We start from the raw sequence: 27,413 nt of genomic DNA on the forward strand, positions 1-27,413 counted from the left end.
TCATCCTTTCACTCTCACCTATGAGACAATTCTTAGCTTCATTCTTCGGCAACTCCTAACAAGAATCCTGTTCCCTAAAGTGCTTGTTCACACTTAATTTCTTGAAAAAAAAAATACCATTCCCTGTCAATAGTCAAGGCAGCCTTGTTGTTCAGAAGATACATTTTCATCTATGCAATCATGTTTCTTTAGTCTAGATTCCCTTAATCAGCAGAACCGCCCAGGAATGAGTCTGGCAGAAAGAGGAAGAATTAGTATTAAGAAAAATAAGACAGGTTAAGACATGGGGTAAAGAAATAAAGGTAGTGCAAAGCAAAAAATAGAAGTCTTAATATAAAAATATATCACCTAGAAGGGTCTTGGCGTCAAATCCAACCCCCCATTAAAGGCTTTCCCATGGTCTTTAATGGGAGTTATTCTGGCCTCTTGAATGAGCCGGAAGTCAATCACAAAGGACTACTCTGCTCTAGTCTTCCCCTGATTGTAATCACTCTGTAAAGGGATGTTGATTAAATAGATTACAAATAAATGGTGTTCCCTAATCAGTCTACACTTTTAGCCAGCTGCCTGAGGAACAGCGTTTAAGGACAGATGGGAAGATCCTTCACTAAAACACCTAAACTCATCAAAAGGAGGTCTTTCCAAAGGTAAACATGGACCAATTGAATTGCACTCAAAACAGCTAACGCTGTGGCAGATCACAGCATTTCAGGTATTTCCAGTTCAAAAATAAAATGTTGCCATTTTTAATGTACTGGGTATTCTTTATCAGTGCTGGACAGCAAGATGAATATAGATCACTAGATAAAAATGTAGTTAACATTAAAAAAGGATAGTACCTTTACTAAAGCGCTTTGTGATCAGCCATATCCCTTCTATTTCCTGCTATTCTCTCAAATAGTTACCAGGGCAGTGCCCATTTTTAAAATGTTGGTGCTGTATCAATAAAGGAAAAGGAACACTTGTCAAAAACTGCAACTAATCTTTCAATCATAAATCAATAAAATCTAGAATTGAACAGCTACAGAAAGTGCTACTTTTTTTATGTAAACAGTACAGTACCTCAAGTCTATCTATGGAATTAAAAAACAAACTGCATTGGTCTCCTTGTTCAGCTTTAATAATGAGACTTTGAAACATTTAAATAATCATTCCCAAGAGATATTTTGTCTGAAGCCTGAACTGTAATATGCAATATTTTATTTGTCAGGGTTACATTCTGATTTTTGGAGAGGATTAGCAGAATACATGGATAGCTCATTAGTATATAGAGATTACAAAGGCAGTTTCAAATTTCACGTTTTAGAAAAATGAGATTTTCAGCAAATGCTGTGGGAGTTAGTTCAGTAAAGATTTTTCCTTTTTTCTTATACCTGAAATGCTTTAGTGGACAAACACTGTTTAACTCTAATTTCTGCAGTTTTCTAAGACAGTCATCAACTAGAAGATTAGACTGAAGATTTAGAAGCTGTTTAAATATTCTGAAACCAACTAGTTTTTCAACTGTCCTATTCCTCCTCCCCCTCTGACTAGTACTGTTAAGGCGTATAACCTTTCTAAAACCTACTCTTAATTCCAATCACCTAAAAAACAGGCAGTTCATTAAATCTATATTCCTCATTCAGGTTTAACTTATTGAGTTTTGTCAGAGCAAATGCAATTTCAGTTGAATATCTATAAATAAAAAGGAAAATATAACAATTATCTATATGCATGTATATACATACATGATCAAGCAAGAAACTAGGTATTTTATTCTAGGACCCTTCTAATATATTAGATCATTTGTGTGTGTCACTTCCCTACAAATAAGTTGCAAAGCCACATATTCATCTAATGTAGATTCACACTGTGGGCTTTTCATTTAATTTGGTCTAAATCCCAGGGCATCAAAAAAACCTCTTTAAGCAGTCACATCTTCGCAGAGGTTTCTCTAATAATGCTAAAATATTATGAAGTCGACTACATGTTTACATTGCATCTTCAAATCCCACACATTTTTAGACTGGCCTACTTTGCTGTGCAGATGAACACTAATGTGTCATCAACAAAATGATTTTTCCCAGGGTTTTAACTGTAAAATAACCAGTTACTGTGTTTTTTAAAGAAAAAACACATCTGTCATTGATTAAGAACAGAAGTGAAAGGATAGGCCCATATAGATCTAGGAGACTAGCTGGAATTGGACTAAACTTCATCTAAAAAAAGCACAAGACAAGCAAAAGGTCTACTAAGATACAAACAATGCAATGCTTTTTATAAATGAAACAAGTCAAATCCTGTAGACACAAAGGGCTAAGAATAAACTCTTAGACATATGCATACCTTTAGTGGAAGTCTTAAGCATCCAATAAAATAAGCCTCATTCTCAATGAGATCCAAATACATGTAAGGGAGGTCATTAAAGTCAAGCAGATTTGATCTTATCCCAAAAAGCCCTTACCTCAACATGCTCATGTACAACTGCAACCTCTGTTAAAAAGGTCATGCTAGGAATACTGGAACTCAAAAATATGCTTTTAAACTATTTACACTCCGAGTATTTGCAAAGCTAATTTTTTAAATTGTCATACAATGCAAATAAACGCAGTCTTTTGTTTCTCCAGAAATCGCCTATGAAACTTAACAGTAAATTACTTCCATTGGTTCAAGGCAGCTGGAAAAAAAAAAGTGACTGTCTTGATAGAGAATAAAGAATCTAACACTGAGTTGCAGACAGAAGCTAGACAAATGACTTAAAACCAATACAGTACAGTGCACACAGCTGTAGTTATGTTTCCATTTTCTACGTAATGGAATATATCTGATCAGAAGCGTCTACAATCCCTCTGAAGAAAAACTAATTCACAAATCCTAACATTTTGTTACATGAGTGCATGCAAAGAAATCAACAAAGAGCAAACCACCTTTGACAATGTCTGCAGGCTGTTAAAGTTGTCCATTTCATTTTTAAGGAAATTGAAGAGAATAGTTAAGTGTTTCTTCCTATTCAGCAGAAATTCAGATATCTTGGATTTACACGCTTGTTATAAAGCTGATCCCAATTAAGGCCATACCTCCTAAATCCAGCCAGATGCTATCTGGGATTCAACGACCCAGACCATGTAGTTCACCCACCTGCTAATTATTTTTGGAAGCGGTCAAACCAACATGGTTATATTCTTTTGTAAAAAAAACAGTGCATTTCTCACTTGGTAAGTATACTATTCATAATGCTTAAGATAAACTTAAGTGTTTTTGGAGGACCTAGTTGGTGGGTGATCTGTACAAAGGGCAATAAATCTAATCTTTTCTACATGGTCTGCCTCTAATCATGGTTCCTGTGGATATTTCAACCCAATTTTAGACCGTAGGACACCTGACAGACCGTTGGCACACAAGAGCATATCTAGAAAACAGAGGGATTCTCCCCTTGCAGCTTCCACCTTGCAACCCCACCAGTGAAAATGAGCTGAAAAGTCTCCCACAGCTCCTTGTAGACCAATACCTTTGGCACAGGCACCGCATTGAGTTTCCATAGGAGATTCTAAGCACCTCAAAAGCCTCGAAATAGGGACAGAGTGGAAAGATCCAGACCTACATTGCACACAGCTACAGCCATTCTAGCTTGTGCTGCAGGCCACAGGTAGCAGTAGGGAAGCTGCCATTACTTAGGGCAACCCATACGAATGCTTACATTCTCCATTTTGGTCCCTTCAGTGACCCAGAATTCCAAGGGCACAGACAACCCAAAAATCACACTTGCTCTCCCCTACCAGGTACAGCACTTCTGGACATAGCACAGAATCTGGCCCACAGTCATTTTCTGCAGGACTCTTGCATCATTCACAACGTAACCTTGTTTCATTCACTGTTCAACCTGCATTGACAAATGAGGCAGGGGTCTCATAAGGAAAAAAAAATATCTGTGATAACATAACTGAAGATCAAACTGGGACAGATACAGAAAAGGGGGCAGACCTAAGTTCACATGGGTAACCTTATCTTTGACATTCACTGGCTTTGAGTCTTCACTTTGAAATCTGTTCTTTTGAAAAATTGTTGGAATTTCCTTGCCTCCCTTCACCCCCATACCGTTTTCTTATGCACACATGCTCTATGCCAACGGAACATTGGGAAAGTAGTAAAGCCATAATAAAAACCAGTGCACATGGCAAATTCATGTTTTAATATCCTTTACTGTGGCCCAGTCAGAACAAATTTTCACAAAACCACTGAAGGGTTTTACCTAGGGGTTCTTGTCAAATTTCAATTTTCTACCTCAAATTGCATAAGCACTAGAATGTTTTGTGTTTTTTTTTTGAACCAACCACCTTGCAAAAAAACCAAAGGGCTTAACTTTTCATGTGCGAAAAAGCCAAAATTTTGCTTTCAGAATGAAAATCAAGAACAAAATCTCAGCCCAAAATTAGAAGTTTGCAAATGCTTCTAACTTTGTCAAAGACACTTTAAAATGGAAATGCTTAAAGCCACTCTAACACTGAATCTAAAGTAAAAATTTTCAATTTTGTATGAAATTCAGAAGTTTGAATCTAGTAGTTTTCCTCTAACTTCTCTTGGTACGTCTCCCTTGAGTTCTCCATACACAAAGACCAAAAGATGAGAGATGCAGATTTGGTCCTACAAGGCCACCCTTTCCCATCCAACCCCTTAGCACTGCTGGAACAGAAAATACCTATAGTAGCTTACAGCCATCATGCCTTTGTACCTATGCTAAAACTGAGCGTATCTACTGTACTCTGCCACACCAGGAACGTAAAGAACACAGTTCAGAACAAGAGTCCAAGTCAAGTATACCATCAGGATATATACTAACCTGGTCAGCTATCCCACAAAAAACCTAAATTGGCCTTCAAGTTTCTGAGAAGGGACATTTAGAACCCAATAAGTACAAAATCAGGAGAGGACATACATATACAACTCCACAACCATGTTGGAAAGGGAGGTGTTATAATGGTTGATGAAGGAGAATGGCTATCATTAGAAAACCATTGGAAAATAAGAGCATCAGTAATTATGAAACTCAAGGTGGTAAGCACTGATCTGGCCTATTGCTATGTATGACTGATTGTACTGAAGGTGCAACTCTGAAGACAGAAAAGGTGCTGAGACAAGTAGTGTTACCACAACATGCTGTAAATTTTATGAGTGAGACAACAGCAAAAAAACAGTTATCAGGGAAAGTGCGTAACAAAACAAAACAAAAAAACCACCATGTTTTTATGCCACTTCTGCAGAACATACGATGCTGCACAACAGATGCTGCATTAGGATAGAGACTACGGAATGCAAAAGAAGCCATGGCTTGACAGTGTGTCAGAGGGAGCTGATGACAGATATAAGACAGGAGCAATGAAAAAATGCACTGTAGATTAATAACTATATTTGATACTAGCTTTTCAAAAGAAGTCTCAAAAGGGAACTGGACAGGACACTGCATAGAAAAACCTGCATTAACAAACAGCAAGTGCTTCTAAGACTTTTCCAATTAATTCAACAAGAGTCCTGAAAATATTAATGTGAGAGCCCTGACATCATCAGCCTCAAAATGCCTAACATCAGACATAAAACGAACAGGAGTACTTGTGGCACCCTACAGACTAACAAATTTATTAGAGCATAAGCTTTCATGGGCTACAGCCCACTTCATTGGATGCATAGAATGGAACATACAGTAAGAAGACACACACAGAGAACAAGAAAGTTGCCATACAAACTGTAAGAGGCTAATTAAGATGAGCTATTATAAGCAGAAGAAAAAAAACTTTTGTAGTGATAATCAAGATGGCCCATTTAGACAGTTGACAAGGTGGTGTGAGGATACTTAACATGGGGAAATAGATTCAATATGTTTAACATCAGAGATGAGACCAATATTAAGAACATACCACCTTTCAGCTTCAAGGGAAGTAAGGATCACAGAAAGCAAAAGGAACATACATCCCACTTTTTGTGGTGTTTGGAGGATTTATAAATATGATCAGTGTTATTGCTACCACCTAAACACAGCTACTCATATTCGTGATAGAAGTCAGATATTTAGTAAACTAGGCAATTTTATAGATCGCAATTTTATAGATTACATTTCTGATGCAAAGGATATAAAACAGAATGGCACAACTACATAAGCATCTATAATGTCTTAAATACTCAATTATGAACAAACTGGAACATTTAAGTTATAACCAATAAGATTAATATAAGGAAAGATTCAACAAAAATCAAAATCAGCTACAAACAACTGCCAGATGGTTGATGATTCAGACTGGAAAACAAAATGATCATTGCACAACTTGCTGTATTTTATGTATTTAGGGAAAGTACTTAACTGACTAATAAATTAAGTCAGTAAATAGGAGTAAAAATTGAAAGGGTATTTAGAATCAGGTCCTCCCAATTCCCTCACAAATGTTACAGGAAAACTAATAACCACCTATATGTATGTGTACCACACACTCCCCAAAAATCTAATCTTTGAAATAAAACACTAGCATTCTCTATAAACAAAGTATTTTAGCCACTAGACAATAATAATCTTTGTTCCTGTATATACGTTTTCATTTACCTTTTCTGTCCCTCCTGCCTCCTTCCCCCTCCAAACCAATTTTAATAGACAATTTTCTAAACACATACCTCAAACAAGCGTAGATCAGCAGGGACTTTGTCTCCCACTGACAGGCAGACTGTATCACCTGGAACTAAGTCTCTGGCAAGTGTGTGTTCCACCCTACCTTCCCGTACACTGTGGAGAACAAATATATAATCAAAAGTGGAAGTGCATCATCAATTTAAGAATTACTTCCCTGTATTTTGTTTGGGGCAGAAATCCCTACTACATACTACTACAGGCAGGATAAAAACAAAACTGATTCTAAGAAGATTAGCACTGCATTACAATCAAAGACCTTAGTTTCAAACAAGGACACTGAGAACAAGATTGTCCTTATATTACTGTGGTGTGAAACAACCTGATTTGCACCATTCTAAGTGTCTTGATACATGGTGATATTTTATGCTTAAGTTAAAAAGCTTTAAAAATGAACTATTTCTAAAGTCAGATCCATTGAATTATAGAAATGTAAGGCTGGAAGGGACATTCAGAGGCCATCAAGTCCAGACTCCTGCATCCAACTTATACCATTCCTGACAGGTGTTTGTCCAACATGTTCTTAAAAACTTCCAATAATGAGGATTCCACAAGTCCCGTGGGAGCCTATTCCAGTGCTTAACTATCCTTATGGTTGGAAATCCTTTCCTCTAGCATGCTCTATAATAGTGTAACAATTTGACATGCTAATGTGAAATCAAAGGGTTATGTAAATGGCAGGAAGCTTTTCCCTGAAGTGCCTTTACACTCACAGCAGATTAAGTTTAATGCGTAACCAGCTTTGTCACTTAAATTAAGTCTGAAACAGTAGAAGGTGCCATACCAGTGGCATTCGGGAGGTACAAGTTTACTAAGCTCTTCAAGAGATTTTTCTGAGCGGTACTCCTGCAGTGAAATAAAAGATGCAATTAGAGGAGAGAAAGCCTTTGAAACTGACCACATAAATGAGAGAGAAAAAATTACTAATCAACAGGGGTGGGTTTTTTTTTTGTTTTTTCTATAAACCTGTACCTACTACTTAAAGCCAGCCTTACGTATTAAAGGTGGTACCCAGATAACCCAAATCAGGCCCAGAAGCTGCTAGGTGTTGCAAAGACTACTCCTGGGGGGATTCTGCACCACTGCAGGGGCACAGAATTCATATAGTCTGCAAATTTCTTTGATCCCCTGCAGAAAAAATGAGGAAGCAAAGAAATCTGAGGGGAACATGAGCTCCTTCCCTGTCAACCTGGGGACATCTGTGCAAGCACCCAGCAGAGTGCAAGTCACAGTAGGGAATGGGGGGGGGGGGGGGGGGAAATGGGTATGTGCACGAAGGAGCGAGAGAGACTGCCCCCTCACTTGCTATTGTGCCTCGCCAGGTATGGAGAGGTAGGGCTTTGGGCTGTTTGGAGGTAAGCGTGAGGCAGGCTCCGTCCCCTGAGGCAGAGCAGAAATGTAGCAACCTGCCTGCATAATTGTTAATGTTCCATTCTTAATCAATTCCCCTAGGAGCATAAAACATGTGTAAAAGTTTTAAGGCTCATTTACTTTGCCAGAGGGGTGTAAAGGAGCCTTACTGTAAATGACAGTAAGATTTTCCTAGCTGAGGATTCCCTTTGTGCCTTCTCGCTTTTTTCCTGTGCCTGAGTGGCACAATGGGGTTAGATTACAGCTCAGGATCTGTTTTTTTTTTTTAAATGGGTAAGTAAAAAAGTGAGGGCAAATAAAATGTTTATTAAGCAATCAAAACATCAGGACAAACAGAACCAAGCACTTCCCAAAATAGCCAACCAGGTTTACAACTGGAATGCAGGGTATTGGTTACCAAGTATTTGTAACTTAACTTTCATGTGTTCCGGAAATGCTGAATAGTGGTCACTTTTTTCTGTATTTAGTTTACATCAATTACCAAAATAATTGAAACTGGTGTGATTATATTGCATTATTTTGACAAATATAATAATGCAGAATTTTGCAGAGAATTTTTTGGCGCAGAATTTTCTCAGGAGTAAGACAAAAGTATACTGCGAGCCTTGACAAGCTCACAATCTTAATATATCGCTAGTTTGCCTATATGCAATTTTTTTGAAAGAATCCTGTAGGTTCCTTCTTTTATCCTTTAGTACTTTGCTCTTATTAGAGCAATGCTTCCAGCAAAGATTAAGTTACTGCTGAGATAGTCCTTTCATTGTAAGCTCATGTTTTCAGTAGTTTAAACTGAAACTTTCTGAGTTGAAATTTCTCACGATGGTTCTCAGCTCAGATGCTATTTTTGGAACTACTCTTGTGTTTGAATTACAGTGTTGAAAACTAGTCCATTTTCTGGGATTACAAAAATAGATAGTTTACACTTTTGGAGAGCAGATGCTTCAAAAACTCAAGTTTGTATTTTGTATGTAATTTTCAATAAAAATATGCTTTGTGAAGTATGATTTTTTCAGTCAACTTTTTCAAGATAAAAAATGAAGACTGCTCTGCACATTGATGTCCACATAAATTGGAAAATAAGTGCTTGAGTCAGTATGGTATCTGCTCAGTGAAAAAATAACTTGCACTGAAACAGCCAGGGAAGTCCATACTTAGAAGTTAACCAGTCTGTTAAGACAAACCTATTGTGGTCACTCAAAAAAATAAAGAAACTATGTAGTCAAGAGTGTTTTTTGTACTGCTGTAACTATTAGTGTTGTGATTTTTTGCCAATGTAATTAAAGCAGTACAACCCCCATAGCGTGGACACAGCTATTCCTGGGTAAGTGTACCACTAACTATTACACTGATTAAAGCGGTACTGTTTATAGACAAGATCTAAGATTGTTATGAAAAAAATTGAGAAACAGACAAATCTTCTCTGCCATTCACAACTGCACAATATCCCTAGGAAAACTACAGCAATTGCTTACATAGAAGAAGAATTTATATGAAGTACTAATGTGATTTAAGTTGGCAAAATAGAGTTCTTACCTGAACAAAGGCAACTGTAACAACAATGAGTATTGCCTGAACAGAAATAAAAGCAGTTACGTTTTTGAAATTCCAAATATCAGGTAGAGTAAACAGTCATATTAGCTCTAGCTTAGTTATATTTGCCAGTACACGTAAAGCCATACTACCTGAAACAGATAGATTATTTTAAAAACAGGGCAACTTATACCAGTTTTATCATTATGTTGGGGAACATCTAAAGCCTTCATAAAACTGGGTTACAGAGAAACAATTTCAATGTGAATTTCAAGCACATAAGCAGATACATGTTTTGAACAAGGAGATTCAGAGTTTGGGGAAAAAATGCTGTTTGTGCTACATTTCTAAAAGGTGGCAAGAGGCAGATGTACACAAAGATACTGGAGAGGTACACAGTCCAGCTGGTATACTGGTCATGTTCTTTTCATTTATACCTATATCTATATGAATGAAGAGAGGATTACAAAAGTGCTGGAGTTATGTACTCTAACTACTGGGAAAAAAACCAAGAAAGATACTTACAGCTTTGCAACCAGAAGAGCTATGTAACTACTCTAAGGAATATATTTAAGCCTCACTTTTGAGATATACAAGTATATGCTGGTTTTGAAAACAAAGCATTGTATATTTTAGTGTGAAATTTATATGTTCTACACCCCTTCATGGCATGGTTACTCTCCAGCAGTATTGATTTTCTTATTGAGGTTCTGTGTACTATTATAGACAAGTTACTCAAAGTTAAGGGGCTGGATAGATTTTCTGCACTTTCATCTAAAAAGTTATTACAAAGCCTCTCCAACAGTTTCCAGAAGAGCGTATTTTAGCAACCACAAGATTAAGAGGTTTCCACCACAACTTCAACCACCACTACCTCTCTATTAAACTCTCTCTGGATCACTCCTACACTAGCATCAACTTCCTGGACACCACAGTCTGCTTCAACAATGGAACCCTACAGACAACCACAAACAAGAAATCCGCAGATCACCACACCTATCTTTGTAGTTCCAGTAGGCACCTGAAACTCAAAGAAATCGGTTATCTATAGCCAGGCACTCCAATATCACAGAACGTGCACCAAGGAGAAAAAGTCCAGCAAAAGTACACACCTTGACTCACCTTTGCCAAACAGATACCACCAGAGAAGTAGCCCACATCATGAAACAAGCCACCTAAATACACCAAGAGAGCCTGCTTCAAAACATAAACAAAACCTCCTCTGACTGCACACCTACCAACCCACATTGGAACCCATGTTCAATGGGAACCCCATCCTGAAAGAAATCTTTCCTGAACCCCCACATCTGGCCTTCAAACAACTCCCCACAGACCAGGACACACCACCACAAAGTGGCACCAAACCCTACCAGAACAGATGCAAAACCTGCAGACATATCTCCACTACTACAATGGTCAACACCCCCAAAAAGAACAGTGGATCCTACACATCTCTCAACGTGTGGTGCACCTCATCCAGTGCACTAAATGCCCTAACTGTAGTGATTGTCTAGTTTCACCCTCATACTCTTGAATGAGCCAACACAGGGAAAAAAAGATAAAACACTTGAGCGTGAACACTTTACACAAAGCAAACACTGTATATCTGACCTTTCAGTCCTGATCCTGAAAAGAAACCTGCACAACATTTCAAAAGACGGGCCTTGGAGCTTAATATTCTGCTAGAAAAAATCATGGACAAAACAGAGACACTACTGTAATAAGCCACAGATCCAATCTGTAACCACTAACCCTCTCTTTTTGTCTTCTGACCGCAGAGGTGTTAATCGGCCACTATCTTTTCTGTAACACTCAGTTCTTTTCCCAGACCTGAAGACAACCTCAGAGAACTCAAGCTTGTCTCTTCACCAACAGACATTGATCCAATAAAAAAAAAAAATTTACCGCTTCACCCACCTTATATCACAATTTACAACATACTTAGGACACCACTTTTTTGAAGTCACTAAAAGTGACAATTTCCTCTTTACTGCAGACAGACAGATTTAATTAGCAATATTTTATTGGCCCGCTAGTGTATTGCTTATTTCACTCTTATCTACAGACTTCTATAAAGATTTTTTTTTCTGGTAGCATCATCTTCTGCTCTTTCTCGCTAGATGAAAAGAAGATAATTGAAATGTACTTTTATGATGTTGATGACTCTAGATTGCATCTTTCAAAGAACTTAATTAACATACAAACAAGGAGTCTCTTAATAGGTCATTGATAGGAAGTATGGTTCAATTGTGTAATGCAGCCACAATTTAGGATTGAAGGTCAGTAAGATTTGGAACATATATCCCTATCAAAGAGAAATACTGGACAGATTTATTGCTACCTTGGCAGTTGCAAACAAACATGTCAGACACCTTCAGTAATTTTAGTTCATCTGGCATTTGTTTTAATTTAGTAAATGTTTTGTCCATATACTTTGAGAGCTAGTCAATATATTGGTCAAACATTTTAACAAACGTAAGATCTAGTTTTATTAACTGTACATTGTGGAAAAGATTTTCCCTTTGCAATTAAGAATAGGCTGTTACTGAACAGCAGCATGTAACTTGTCTTATATGTTAGAAAGGAGTGATACAGTGCACATTAACTTTAATATTCCAGTGTTTTCCAAGCTAATTGCCATTTTACTGGAACCTAATACCCATTTTTTAAAAGTAAAACCCAAAGACAAAGCAAATTTCAGTTTCTTACCACAGTGATACTGACGGCATCATCAAACTGATGCATTACAATACTGATGACTGCAGAAGCCAGGAGAAGCATAATAAGGGGATTTTTAAACTGAAAGTAAAAAAAGGAAAAGTAATTCAGCAACACTCTGGAAGAGTGATTACAAACTCTCCCTATCACAGCAAGTTTGATATGTTGCCTTTGGGTCAAGTTGAACTAACTGAACCAAGTTTGTTTAGATGAGTGATTTAGAAACAGGTCTTCAAATGGTAACAGAGATTTTGCTAAAACAAGTGTGAACAACTTTACTCTCTCAAGGGACCTGAATGGCTCTCTTCGGGGAATACAGAAATTCTTAACAGTATGTAAGACAACAGTGGATTTGGATATGTAAATCTCTTGATTTCCGTCTTCCCAGGATGAGAGTAATTTTTTTGTATTTGTTTTTATTACCTTTTAAAACTAGACTGATTTATATTGAAAGACTGTTAAAAATGTTTGAACTGGATTAAAATGCTTTACAATTAGGAAAGAAACTTGGTTCCCAATACTTTGCGGTGTCAAGGCAGAAATATGCATTTAGTTTTCAATTCACATTTTCTTATTTTATAGTACATACAGATTTCTTGTTAGATACACATCATACTTGCTTCAGATCTATAGGAGCCTTTCTTGTTTTACTCTTCTTTTTAGACAAGAGTCAAATGCCACCCGTCCAAACAGAGATTACACTACCTAAATTAAGGGCACATGACTATGAAAGGCCATGTGGCCATCAGCAATTTGTTAGAGAAGTATGCCCATAGCAGATAGATATGTTAATTGAAATTTAAAGTTTATTTTCGATAGCTTAGGACAGTCTACTACTATTAATTTTTAAATAATGCTGTAGTGCCACTAGTTATTGGACATGGTCAACCCCTTTTCTAGTTCAATGAAGTCAAGACTTAAAATGGGGGTAGAAGAGAATTTGCCCATTGTGTGTGGGAAGTTTCTCTGGAAAGCGTTGACAGTAGTTTAAAAAAAAATCTGGTGTTTCATTGTGGAGGTCAACATCCTCAAAACTCACTAGATTTCCATGTGGTGGAAGCTACAAGCACTACTAGAATCCCCCAAAGCTGTACATGGGGAATGGGGGTGGGGGTCAAGCCTTTCCCACTCCCACCAAAACCAGAGGATTGAATATGCTTCTAGTGTAACTTCAAGCACAGTACTCTCTCTAATCTAAACCATCTCATTTCTCAGTGAAATACAGAACAGTCTGCTGTTCTGACAAGTTTCAGGAAACAAACTGGCCAGTCTTGTAAACAACATTATGCTGTTCCAGAAAATTGTGTGTAGTGTGGGATTCGTGTGATTTGGGCCAGGGAGAAGAGGATGAGTACTCTGCTGCAGTAGACCTATGGAGGAGAAAGGAAGGAAAGAACTAACCTTCCTGCACCACTCATACGAAATGTTTAGGCTCACACACCTACAAGCCAAGGCTGACATGAAAAACGCTGCTCTTCATCTGGCAGCACTGCTTTACACTGCGGTGAAGTCCTCACACCAGTGCATTAATCCCCAGGCTTGCCTTTTTTTTTTTTTTTTTTTTTTTAATTGTCTTATCTACATGGGGTCTGTACTTTACACAGGGCACAAACATTGACCCAACAGTCAAAGACACATATGGAATTATATATGATCACCTAGAGGGGGTGATTTATGTTCACATTTTAGCCTCCAAAGAACTCTTAATTGTTCCAGCTCCAATTTGGTTAGATTATTCATTCATGAATGTGAGATTCAGAAACAAATTATGTCTAATTAAGACCTCTGAGTACTGCTAAATAATAAAAGGCCTTACAATACATAAACCAACTGTTTTACACTACAGATTCCTAACTGATCACTGTACTAAGGCCAAGAAAGTGGAGAACTGAAGACTGGAGAGCAATCTTTACAAAGTACTAAAAATTAAAACCAAGTGGAGGAAACAATTGACAAGGGCTTCTAAGCAAAGGTGTTCTTTACAAACAACTTGCACTTTAGATCTGACAAACTCAACACACCAAATACACGATACAGGATATTTATCCATAAAGGTATCTACAGAAAGCTCATTACTGGTCAGGATTCATAATTATTGTGAGATGTATACATGGGTAATATTTTAAGGAATAATGTATTTATATTGAAAACATGCTTTGTGGACTTTGAATTAAATTAGTAACCGGGGATAATGTGTCTTGGTAACGGCTCATTTGGGGTGTCACCCTGCCCTGTTTAGCCAGTGGTGCAATGCAAGACTCAATTGTTTAGACTTGCACAACACTAAAACTTTCAATCAGAGATGACTGCAAACAATCAAAACCATTTTTTAAGATAAACAAAAGGAACTATAAAACAAGACAAGGGTTTACCCTGTTTGTGAATAGAATCAAAAGGCTGTGTTCAGTATAGCACAGAGGAAGGAAGGAGAAACACTCAATGCATTCACTGAGAAACCCTTTCTAGAGCAGGGGTTTTCATTAATGTTTGGATCCTGGTTCTTGGGAAACCAGACGGCTCTGAATTTTTTTTTTTTAATTGGGGGGGGCACTACTTTGAGATAGGAAAGGTAATTATATAAATAAGCATAGAACCAGGTTTACGTTTTGTGATTTTTATTGTACCTATTTGTTTCCAGCACACACTTATTTCTAGTCAAATCTTTATTCTCTCAAATAAACCTGTTCTTGTTTTACTATGAGTGCTCACAAGTGCTGTGTAGATTACAGGAGTGGTGATTTAAGGCAAAAGGTGGTAAACTGTACCTTTTGGTATAGAGGATCTGGGATTTCTGCAAGCAGCCAGTATCAGGGGCTGTATATTACAGGGGAGCAATTCAAAGGGACTCAGGAACTGGGGTGTACCTACTGTTAACCTGCAAGGCAAAGACAGGGCTGGCATAGCCCAGAAGCGCGTGCTTCAGTGACTGAAAGGCTGGCTGGGTGCCACCAAGCACAGGCAAGACTCCCACTTGCTGATGTCAGAGGGGTAACAAGGTGACACTCAGTCCTGAGTGCCTTGAGAATGCCACATACTCACCTGAGAAATGTATTTTTTCCATAGCGGCTCATCCTCACTGATATCAAACTCATTCCATCCATGGAATGTCCGCCTATGACAAACTTCAGAGTTTTTTAAGCCATTCTGAAGATCAGCCTATTGGAACATGGAGAGAATGTGCAATTACTGACTCCACACATACTGATAAGGAGATAAAAAAATTGGGGGGTTACAAGCAGCAGCAAAAAGTTACGCTCTTCAGATTATACCAGAATGGTATATACAAAAGAGCCCACAAATACTATAAAGAACAAGGAGTACTTGTGGCACCTTAGAGACTAACAAATTTGTTTGGGCATAAGCTTTCGTGGGCTAAAGCCCACTTCATCGGATGCATGCAGTGGAAAATACAGTAGAAGATACACACACACAAAAAATGGGTGTTGCCATACCAACTATAATGAGACTAATCAATTAAGGGCTATTATCAGCAGGAGAAAAAAAAAAACTTTTGTAGTGATATATATAGTGATAAACACTATAGTACAGGATGCTGCTCCACATCCTTAACACATTCTCTGCAGAACCCACTCACCCCACCCAGATAGACTGTCAAAATGTATTCAGCATTCAGGCTCTTGAGGATTAGGTCAGGGGCTTAGTGACTCAGTTTGTCAACACTTTTAGAAAGATCATATTCTGAAAGTACTGGTCCCTTACTGGCCAAAAACTCCATCCATTTCATATTAACCAAGAGAGCATGTGCACCTTTGGGATCAAAGCAGCAGCAAAAAGACCATGTGCCCTGAAAGTTGACCCAAGATTTATGGACACAAAAACCTGGTCAGAGTTAGCACCATGAATAAGGAATTATGAGGCTGCCTCAGCCTCATGCCGTTTTCCCAGTCCTCCTTCCTCCACTCATCCTCTTCAACACGTAGCCAAACAGTCAGCTGTAGCAATCGTTCGCCATTCGGTCTGTTCCTGTGCAACTGCAAAGGCTTGACGGCCTAAGAGTCCAACATCGGAACAGACTTGATGAACCCATGTAATAGGGGGTCTGCCTCTGTGCCCCCTCCACCCCTTGGTTGGTGGAATTTTATCCTGGATGTTACAAGCCACCCAGAAAATAGCGTTTGCTTGAATGTCTCATGGCATCCTTGCGACATGCCCAAAAAGCATAAAGGCGCTGCCTGCAGACAATGGCCCCTATAGTCTGTAGGCCCGAGCGACCATAAACATCTGCACTACAGATGAAGTCATTCCAGTTTATGCCCAATATACAATGTGGACATTGTGTGGAAAGCCTCCAGTTTTAACCAGTCTGAGCAGCGTAGTGCCATGTTTTGCAGCTGTACAACAGTATGGGAAAGATACAGCTCGAATAAATCCTGAACTTAGTTGTCATACTATGGTGCTGATTCCATATCTGTTGTAAACAGCTCATGGGAGATGCTACGATTCCAATCCTATGGAGAACTGCCGTTTGAGAATTAGAGCAGCTAGTAAGCATAGAACTGATTCGATGGTAGGGTAACCAGACAGCAAGTGTGAAAAATCAAAACAGCGGATTGGGGGGGGGGGGGGGGGGGGGTAATAGGAGCCTATATAAGAAGGGGGGGAACCCACCACAAAAATCAGGACGGTCCCTATAAAATCGGGACATCTGGTCACCCTATTCGATGGTTTCGTTGTTCAAAGAGATTGGAGTCATGGGTGGACCTGGTCCTAAATTTTGTAGCTTTGTCCCTGACCATGAAACTTTGAGACCAATCTTAGCAGACTCCTCCTCCATACGCTGGAGTGCCTCACGAAACCTGTCGGGGCGTTGTACTATAAGAATATCATCAGCGTAGTCAAGGTCTGTGAGCGAGAGATCACCAATCTCAATGCCTCTGGACCTGACGGAATACTGCATTATGAAATCCATTGCCCGACAAAAGAGTGCAGCGGCCAAAACGCAACCTTGCCTAACACCAGATACTGATTTAAAAGGTGCTGACATCTGGTTCCCCAGATGAGTATGGGCAGTGATTTCATTATACAGCTCTCTAATCAAGTCCAGCAGAGTGGTAAGGACACCTATGCCCTTTAAGGCCTTCCATAATGCGACACTGTCTACTGAATCAAATGCAGCCTTGAGATCAACATATGCTACATGCACGGGCTTCCTGAACTCACAGTGTATCTCTGACAACAAGCAAAGGGCCAAAATGGCATCGAATGTGGACCTATTCCTCCTAAAGCCTGACTGTTGGGGACAATGCTGCTGATGTAGCAAAGGCTCCAGGTGTGCCCGCAAAACATGCACCAACACCTTCCCTGGAATGGAGAGCAAGGTGATCAGCCTGTAGCTCTTACAGTCACTGCGTGGTCCCCTGCCCTTATAGGGTGAGATCACAATACCATCCTTCCAGGCAGTTGGCAGGGTTCCAGTTCTCCACACTAGATGAAAGATGACCAGAAGTAATTGTGCTACAGGATCAATAGTACATTTTAGCAGCTCTGAGGGAGTGCTATCAGCACCGGCTGCACATCCGTTTTTCAGTTTAGAGATGACACACTTTACTTCATCCAATGTTGAAGCATTGGTACAAACGTCTGGATCCAGAACCGCAGCGACTGCCAGATCATCCAGCTCTGAACAAGTGGCAGCTGGAAGATGATTCAGGACACTGATAGTGTTCCACCCATCCTGAGGGCTGCTAAAGCGTTTTAAGGATATATGGGGGATAGGTGAAGGGAAAAAAGTGGTGCAGGAAACTGGTGCAGAAAATATGGTGTTTCACAAAAAAGCCAACCTTTCCTGTTGATACAGAGCCAACATTCATGGCCTTACAGAGCTTGCACAACTCAGAACACTTTAAAGCTGAACAGGTCCCCAATACACACCAGATTTTTAAATTGTTTTAAAAAAATTGATTAAGTTAACACAACTGCTATTAGATGTCAAACTAAACTGTCTAATGTAGTCAAGTTGCTCTTGAAATATATTTTATAGCATGTGTACAAACAGCCATTTTGCCAGTGCTTCCAAGGAGGAGGAAGACATTTCTTGGTAGGAGAAAACAAAAAAAAAAAGTGATGTCTCACAAGCAACTGGCAATTCCAAAGCAAAATATTTGCCTTTTTAAAACTAAAAAAATATTTATAATCTTATTCACACACAACTGCAGACTTAAGTCACTTCCAAACTTGACAGATACCTGCTTCAAGAATAATGTCTAGGAAATAATTTTAATAAAGTATTTAAGAAAAGCCATATCAAGGAAAAATATTTTTTAAAAAGCCTTCAACATCTTACTTATTAAGATAGAAAGCCTAGTCCAAGAAGTCTGTAAGAACAGAGCAATTCTGTTTATTTTTTTAAATATTCTCAAAGGCAGTGATAAAGGTACCTACTTTTTCTTTCATGAGACTTGATTTTTAGAGACGGCAGAGTACTTTCATTATGAATTTTTAAAAATATTTAAGCTATGAGACACTTGCTCTTAATTTCTACTTTATTTTGAAATGGTGCTTGAAATGTTAGTGAAAGGTTTCTCAAAACAGAGTTTCAACTGCCAATTTAAAAAAAAAAATCAGGCTTGCATTCAAAATAGCTAATAGTTGAAATCAAGCTGAAGGCCAATGTTTGTATCTATTTGCATAAAAGAGTACATAGAATCGGTCCTTGAATAGCCTCTTAAATAGTTGCTACAATACTGCTAGAGTCTTGTTTTAACCATTTACTTGCTACTTACTTGAAGAATGGTTGCAACTTCACTTACGGGCAATTCACTTGCTTTTTTTGAAGTCAGTACGGGAATCATTGTCTCACTGTCACCATTAGGTATTTGTTGAAAACCTGCAACCTAAGATACAAAAATTGCCACTGTTAATACTGTTGCAATAATTACACTCCAGTGTGATCAAATCTGGCTAACTTCAAGGTATACTAATGTGTCCATTTCAACAATCAGTGGAACACTCACTTTGTTACACTTATTTAAATGAGGCATCCAGTAATGATACAATATTGTACTATGAAAAGGCAACTCAAACAAATTATTTATATTAACTTTGAGAAAGCACGTTCAGAAATTCAGAGCTTAATGCAGTGACAGCACAATATAAAAGATTAAGTTTGTGTGACTGTCAGGAGATGTTTAATGGCATGAAAATTACAAGTAGCAAATGTTCCACCAAGTAAATCCTAATGATTACATGTATGTATAATTCTCTGGCTCACTATCCTTAATGGCTGAGCAAAACAGAAGTCATGCTGACAACTCCCTGATGGATTTCACTCCATGCTCTATGTCCCCTGCTGGCTAATTCAAGAAGAGTATACCAATAAGTTGCCTGCTCTTTAAAGCAGGATACAGAGAAAATTTTAAAAGTTTTTGTAAAACAAACCAAAATGAAAAGTTGTAACATGGAAAAAGCTTACACGAGCCAGTATTATAATCAGTCAGGTGTGATAAGAGTCTCATGTCATCATAATTCATAAACTGTGGAGAGCAGTAAGATGTTTAGCACTGTGAAATATCAGTAGTATGGGACAGCATAGTACTGAAGATGCTTCTTTTCTGCTGGCTAAGATATTTAACGGAATTGCAGAGAAGGTAAATGATCTATTAAGGACTGAGCGCATTTCCTGCCACCCTCCCACCTCCCCTTTCCATCCCCTCTCCACCAAAAAAGCAGTTTCCTCCTCTCAAATTAAGAATTCAGGTCTTAGTTGGACAACCACTCAAAATTGCTAATGCCAGCTTAGCCATTTCTAAATACCAAGAAATCCAAGATTGCAAATTACGTATTTGCAAATGTATGTGTTATGTACACTTATAAAGGCACACAACACCTAGAACCCTTTATGTACAGGAAGTAGCTTTTCTATACAGTTATGGTTGACAGTTGCCTAGAGCAGATATTTGAACTTATGGAAACATCTTCACCTCTCCCTTCCACTCAAAGAAGAGATCCCACAGTGACATCTTCATTTCCCTTCATATCTGCTCTCTATGCCAGCAACAGTGTTGCCAGGAGCAATCCTCAACGCACCGTTCATAGCAGCAAAGTGAATTCTGCATCTGCTACTCCCCTTGGACATCCCTCTTAAAGCATTTCTAAGTCCCAATAAGCATTTACGAAGGGATTAATGTCTCTTCCCCACCCACCAAATGATGACACTTGTTCAGAGGCATCCTTCTACTAACAGCAACCTTGTCTCAATGGTGATCCCTCTAGGCAGCAGGTTACAGAGGCCACTGTACCTCTCTACTGGATTAATTTAAAAACCTCTCTCCTCTACAGGGGGAGGCTTGATTTGCAGTTGTCCTCATAGGAATGGCAGTAATACCTTTATTAGCACCACCTTCTTTGCAGGAATGCAGACTAAGTCTTCCACCAACAAGATGGAGGCAGAAAAAGTTTCACCAAAAAAAGAGCTAGACGCTCATGAAATCCATGACTTTCACAGGCACGATTACAAAGCTACTTTTACTTTATGCAAAGAACATTACGGTGATGTTGGATTTATGATGAGCTATCAAGTGTACAAGTGATTAATTAAAAGGATACAGTTGCCAAAAGCAATAAGAAGTTGTCAACTGGATTGGCATTTTCCTTGCTCCTAGGGCTTCTCTACTACTCCAAGTCACGGTGCCTGTAGAGATCTCTAAAGCAGCACAAGCTTTTCTTGGCCCAGTTGGTACCAGCAGACCTTCCCCTGCCCCAAGCAGCTTCCCAAGTCACTTGTCATCTACTCCCCAGCCTTCCCAGCTTCCCCCAAGGTTCCATACCTTGAGTCGTACTCCCAATCCAAGGCTTACCTTCCTGTAGGCTTTTTTAAAATCACCAGGAGCTGCTGTGGATTTTAAATCTTTACTATGGTGGTAAAGTGATGGCCACAGCCATGCCTTCTATGACAGCGAGTTGAACATTCTCTTGGGTTCAGAAAGTTCTTTTTTCAACTGATGGGTTAATCATTTTCAACACCTGGATAATTGTGAGTGGGTCTGTTTCTCTGAACACTACACATTGGCATATTGTCCATCTATGTGTATAGCTGCATAATGTGCAAGGTGAGCCTGGCTATGACTACTACCAAGCACTGTTTCAGACTCTGCATGCAGAGGGTAGGTCAAAAGGAAAAGTCTCAGAGGAATAGCAAGCTCTTATATAGATGCTCATTGTTTGTTTGTCATGTGAGGATTTTGTTGGCTCCTGTGATTTGGGAAGAAAATATAATCTAGGCCTTCCTTGGGAGTTTGTTCTAGATTTTTCCCCTTGCTAAGGTAACAGTCCCTTCTAGAATAATCTTGGTGTTGGTACAGGATTCCTATGCTACATTTGATATTGAGGGTTGCTGCCTCCCTTCATTTTCATGCTCAAAACAAGGATCATACCGCTAGATGACGAGCCACTTGCTTTCCATCAAGTAGCTTTTCCCTGTAAGGATAGGAAATACTTGGCTTGAATGGCTCCAGTCAAGGCTTTGAGGTTTCTATGTAGTGTCCTCATTTGTAAGGGATCTTTTGGAACAAAGTCCCCTTCTGAAGATATGGCTGCATCTCAATAGTAGAGCAGCAGCTGTATCCACCTGCAGATTTAGGAATCTCCCAACTTAGTTACTTTTAATGTAACATTTTAGTTTAACATTTGGTTTTAACCAGAAGTACCCACTTGGGTCTTATGTCCTCAAAGCCTGTATGTGCAGGAAAAATCCTGATTCTAAAAATGCTTGAACAGCTCCTTTCCTTTACTGAGAAGTTACTGCATTCTCTCTTTTGGGGAGAGTGGGAGGGGGAGCTGAAAGCATTAACACTGAGTATTTTAGGAGAGACCTAGTAAGACTCAGGGCTTTACTAAGTCAGGAGCCATTTTAACATGGGAAGGGAATTGATTTCTCACTCACCCCAGGAAATCCCATTATGGCATAGCTGCATCCTTATGTGCCTCTGTTCCGAGCACAGGCTGCATTAAGTGCTCCTTAACAGGGTACATAGGTTGACACCCACAATTCTCACTCCACAGCTACCTGAGACAAGGCTTCCCAGTAGTAAAATGCTTCTCTGCACACCCCCAAATGGCAACATGATTGTGTGAGTAGGGAAAAGAGTAATGAGCTCGATATAGCGCACAGAGAGTCGCAGTGAGGAGAGAAGCCCCAGTAAACACTCTTTCAGTGTGGAAGGCCAAGGAAAAACGGTTCAAACCCTGATTTTTATATCACTTGCTCATTAACAGTATAAGCTGGGGGCAAGGGTCCCGACACTTTGTATCTTATGTAGGCCCAGCACACTGCGTACACCAGGGGCTTTTCACATCCTGCCCCCCTTGTGTGACACCCATCCATTCCCCTCTTTTTTATGGGCTCCCTGCAACTCTCCCAATCTCCCCCATCCAGGGTTCTCTGCAACCCCCATTCCTTCCCTCCTCCCATAGGACGATCCCCCCATTCTCCCACACCAGCAGCCCTGCATACACCAACATTCTCTCCTTCCTCCATGGCTGTGGGTCCTCCATTGTCTTCTTCCCCCATCAAGGTTCCCCAAACTCCCACTGCCAGGGGATCTGTGTAACCCCACTTGACCCATGTCAGGAGCTCTGTGTACACCTCTATTCTCCCTTTCCCATATAGGGTCCCCATGACAAGGGAACTGTGAGAGCCCTCAGTCCTAGGGCAAAGACTAACATCTTCCCCTGCTTGATGCCCTTCTCTTGCCCCATGGATGGAGCTCTGTGTGCCCACTTCACCTATACCAGGATGCCCAATCTCTTCCCCACCAAGGGTTTGTGTGCCCCCCATTTCTCCCCCCATACTAAGGGATAGTCTACACTAGAGTGGTGAAGATGCTCTAAGCCAATGGAGAGAACTCTCCCATCAGTATAACAACTCTGCCTCACAGAGGCAGCAGTTATATTGGTGGGAGAAGCCACTGTCTACACAAGCACTTAAAATCGGTACAACTTAAGCTGCTCAGGGATATGGATTATTCAAACTCCTGAACAATGTAAAGTTATACAGAAATATGTTAAGTACAGATAAGTCCTTGGGGGCATGTGGATGCCCCCATTTCCTCAGACTTCCCTCTTCCTCCACCACCACTCTTCCTTCTGTCCAGGAGACTAGTCATTCAGGGTGTGGATATGTTAATCTATTGGAAGGATAAACTAGACGAAATGCAGTATCCTGGAAACTGTTAACGGATGCCAACCAGTTGTTCAATCTATAGACAATTGCAGAGGTGCGTCAGGCTGTAAGACATTCACAAGCTCTGCCAGCTTCTTAAGGGAATGCTTTTGTCTTTTGAGGACCCAGAGCCTCTACAGTTTCCAAGAATTACTCAAGTATGCAGGCTGAGAGGCGCTCTTGGTCAAACCTTCCCACAGTCAGCTTCAGGCGAGGCTCCAGCATAGTGCCAAACTCAAAACTCATGTCTTGGCACAAGAGGGATCACTGACTTGCAACAGCAGGACACAGCTTTCCCTCGGGTTCTTGAAAACCTGCTCTTGGACTTGGCTTGATGTTTACAGAGCTTCTCTGCTGCTGCAGAGAGGTACAGCAGGAGTTTGCTAGAGTGGTATCACACTGGAGGAACCAGAGGGTTAGAGCCTTAATGCTCTAATGAGTGCTCAGTTGAGGAGAGGGACAGTGCAGCTAGAAGTTGAAAACGTTGAAGTTACGTATAATACAAAAGTGATTGAGAGAAACTGAATTGCCAATTTGTTCCACCACGGGAGGCTGAAACTCTGGTGGCCTGAAGTGCAAGGCTTAGTCCTGGAGCACCAAGAAAAGCTGGCCCACCTCTGAATTCCACAGGTCAGATGTATCCTATTTCCAAAGGAGAGTCATTCTGTGCAGGGCAGGGGGAGGAAAAATTTGTTTTATGAAGACAAGTACAGTAAAAGTTTTGTTATCCGGCATGTTGTGGGAATAGGGGATGCCAGTTAGTCAAAACTTCCAGTTAATTAACAATTATACTTACCAATGGAAGGAGGGAGTTTGGGTGCGGGAGGGGGCTCAGGGCCGAGTCATGGGAGAGGTTTCAGGGTGCCAGATCCAGGAGGCACTCACCTTGGGCGGCTCCCCACAAGCAGTGACATATCCCTGCTGCTCCTAGGCGGAAGCACGTCATGCCACTCTGCGCACTGCCTCTGCCCTACAGGTGTGCCCCCGCAGCTCCCATTGGCTGCAGTTCCCGGCTAATGGGAACTGCAGAACCCCGCACTCAGGTCGGGGCAGAGGCAGTGCACGGAGCCCCTTGGCCATTCCTCCGCCTTAGAACAGCAGGGACACGTTCCCCCTTCCAGGGAACCACGCGGATCCAGATAGCCAGACTTTTAATGGAGACCAGAAATGCCAGTTTCTAGAGCTTTCCGATTGGTAAAGTGCCAGATAACAGCTTTTACTGGTATTTATTGTGGGAAATTAATACAGTACCAAACCAGTATTAAAAATATCAAACCAGTATTAAAAAGACTTTAATCAATTGCCCAAGGTGAACACTGAAGATGTGATAAGTAGCAAAAATGATGGGGGGAGCAGAAGGGGAGGTGCAAGGGGGGGGAAGAGAGAGAGACCAAAAGTGTTATTCAAAACAACAAAGCAGACTATTTGAAACACTATGCAGCTGTCAACTTGATTGAGGGGGATTGTCCACTATTGTTTTCTCCCCCTAACTCCCAGATGAACTTTACATAAGCATCACAAGAGATTCTCAAACAAGAAACATTAGCTTTAAAGCTACTTGTCTTTTTGATTACCAGGGATGATAATCAGCAGAGGATTTAGCAAAAAGTAGGGAACTAAGAGGAGGTGTCAAGGTTCCTTCCCCACTCTGAACTCTAGGGTACAGATGTGGGGACCTGCATGAAAAACCCCCTACGCTTATTTTTACCAGCTTAGGTTAAAACTTCCCCAAGGTACAAACTATTTTACCTTTTGCCCCTGGACTTTATTGCTGCCACCACCAAGCGTCTAACAAATATATAACAGGGAAAGAGCCCACTTGGAAACATCTTTCCCCCCAAAGTCCTCCTACACCCTACACCCCCTTTTCTGGGGAAGACTTGGTAAAAATCCTCACCAATTTGCATAGGTGAACACAGACCCAAACCCTTGGATCTTAAGAACAATGAAAAAGCAATCAGGTTCTTAAAAGAAGAATTTTAATTAAAGAAAAAGTAAAAGAATCACCTCTGTAAGATCAGGATGGTAAATACCTTACAGGGTAATCAGATTCAAAACATAGAGAATCCCTCTAGGCAAAACCTTAAGTTACAAAAAGACAAAAACAGGAATATACATTCCATTCAGCACAACTTATTTTATCAGCCATTTAAACAAAACAGAATCTAACGCATATTTAACTAGATTGTTTATTACAGGATTGTACTTACAGGAGTTCTGACCTGCACTCCTGCTCTGGTCCCGGCAAAAACAACACACAGAGAAAGAGAACCCTTTGTTCCCCCCTCCAGCTTTGAAAGTTCTTGTCTCCTCATTGGTCATTTTGGTCAGGTGCCAGCGAGGTTATCTTTAGATTCTTAACCCTTTACAGGTGAAAGGGTTTTTTCCTCTGGCCAGGAGGGATTTAAAGGTGGTTAGCCTTCCCTTTATATTTATGACAGGAGGCAAAGGCAAAATTCTCCCAACAATACTTTGTTATTTTAAAAGTTAAGCTATGTAGTTGCATGTAGATGTAGACCCCAGTGTGAAAACACGGGTCCACTGAAGTTAAAGGCAAAAATAATTTCAATAGAGAGACAATTTCACACCAAATCAGAAGTCCATGTGCTGTTCAGAACAAAGGGATCTTGCCCCTCTGGAGAATTTACTCCAATTATGTCACAGATTTAGTCAAATACCCTCTTTCAGGCACCCACCAGCCTGATAGGAGGGAAACTGCTGGATCCCATGTGCTTTAAGCCTCCAGAATCTGAACAGAACGCAGGTATTGCCCACCTTGGGGTTCCTAAGCATACTCGCAGGGTGCAGATCCTCTATCTAGCCCCCTTTTCTGATAGCTGAGACCTCATGCTCCAACTGCCCAGTCCCTGGAACTAGTGCTGACTTCCTGAGACAACCCCATTTCTTAAGACACCCTTTCTCAGCACTCCACCTGAAAACAAGAGCATCCAGTTTAGTTTACCTTTTCAGGGACATGACAGGTGTAGCACATAACATATAGACTTTGCATAGGCTTCTTGTAAGACACCACTGCTCTTTCTTCAAATGGCACAAGAAATGCAGACATCTGTACAAAAAGATAAATCGTACATGCATCTCCCTGCCTCAGTTTTGTCACCACTCTGGAGCATTATTTTGGCAGGGGTTCTCTGGGGGGATGTCCAGCAACCTTCTGCTACAGCTCCTGGCTTGACTTCTGACTCTCAGCCTGTCATAGATACTAAGGTCAGAAGGGACCATTATGATCACCTAGTCTGACCTCCTGCACAACGCAGGACACAGAATTTCACCCACCCACTCCTGCGAAAAACCTCTCACTTATGTCTGAGCTATTGACAGGCTTGCTTTCTCTCACCTTGATCTGGCTGTGGGACCAAGCACCACGCCCATGCTACAAAAGCATATGCTCCTCTCTACCCGCCCAAAACTTCCTGTGTCTGAGTCCCTAGAATTTATATGCCCTACCACCACCGCCCGATTCCCTTGTTATGCTGTTGGGAATTTTCCACTGCTCTAAAATGGCAGATCCCTGTTGAGGGGTTGGAGAAAAATGGTTCTCCATTGTCCCTAAATGACTGTATTCTGACTATATAATGGGTATGCTGAAGAGGTTGTCTGAAGGCAGGAGAACAGTTACAGTACTTCCCTACTAGAAAAGGTAACTCCTGGCAGCCCATGGTGGATTTACAGAGAGGGGAATTCAATGGTATAGCAATTTTCAGAGTAACAACTCAGTAACATCAATGACAATAAAGCTGTACAGACCAATTAGAACTTCACAAACTAGCATCACAGACAAAGAGTCTTGTGTAGACTTTACTAGTCAGAGAAAAGAATCAGAAATGCAAGTCAAATACATCTGTTTAAAAATACATAATATTAAACCAGACTAATTTTGGTTAGTTTGCTTATCATAACTTATTCCGGAACAAAAGGGATTCTGACAGTCAGGACTGGACAATAGACAAT

The 27,413-nt window shown here is 40.2% G+C and overlaps 1 protein-coding gene across 12 annotated transcripts in view; it reads right to left on the reverse strand.

Moving 5' to 3' along the window:
- The window catches only part of ATP2C1 (ATPase secretory pathway Ca2+ transporting 1), a 108,749-nt gene that overhangs the window by 41,903 nt on the left and 39,433 nt on the right, over positions 1-27,413 (reverse strand). For 6 of the 12 annotated variants that reach the window (XM_043540827.1, XM_043540828.1, XM_043540830.1 and 3 more), the window contains 6 exons: positions 19,009-19,119; positions 15,305-15,421; positions 12,257-12,346; positions 9,551-9,586; positions 7,431-7,492; positions 6,634-6,742 (listed from right to left, as the gene is read on the reverse strand). In XM_043540827.1, the coding sequence (XP_043396762.1) occupies positions 6,634-6,742; positions 7,431-7,492; positions 9,551-9,586; positions 12,257-12,346; positions 15,305-15,421; positions 19,009-19,119 (525 nt within the window). Of the gene's footprint in view, positions 1-6,633; positions 6,743-7,430; positions 7,493-9,550; positions 9,587-12,256; positions 12,347-15,304; positions 15,422-19,008; positions 19,120-26,406; positions 26,512-27,413 lie in introns of those variants that run through there. The other 6 variants (XM_043540825.1, XM_037890317.2, XM_043540833.1 and 3 more) reach the window with 3 other exon arrangements.

This window comes from Chelonia mydas, chromosome 2, assembly GCF_015237465.2.
Source record: "Chelonia mydas isolate rCheMyd1 chromosome 2, rCheMyd1.pri.v2, whole genome shotgun sequence".
Taxonomy (NCBI): domain Eukaryota; kingdom Metazoa; phylum Chordata; order Testudines; family Cheloniidae; genus Chelonia; species Chelonia mydas.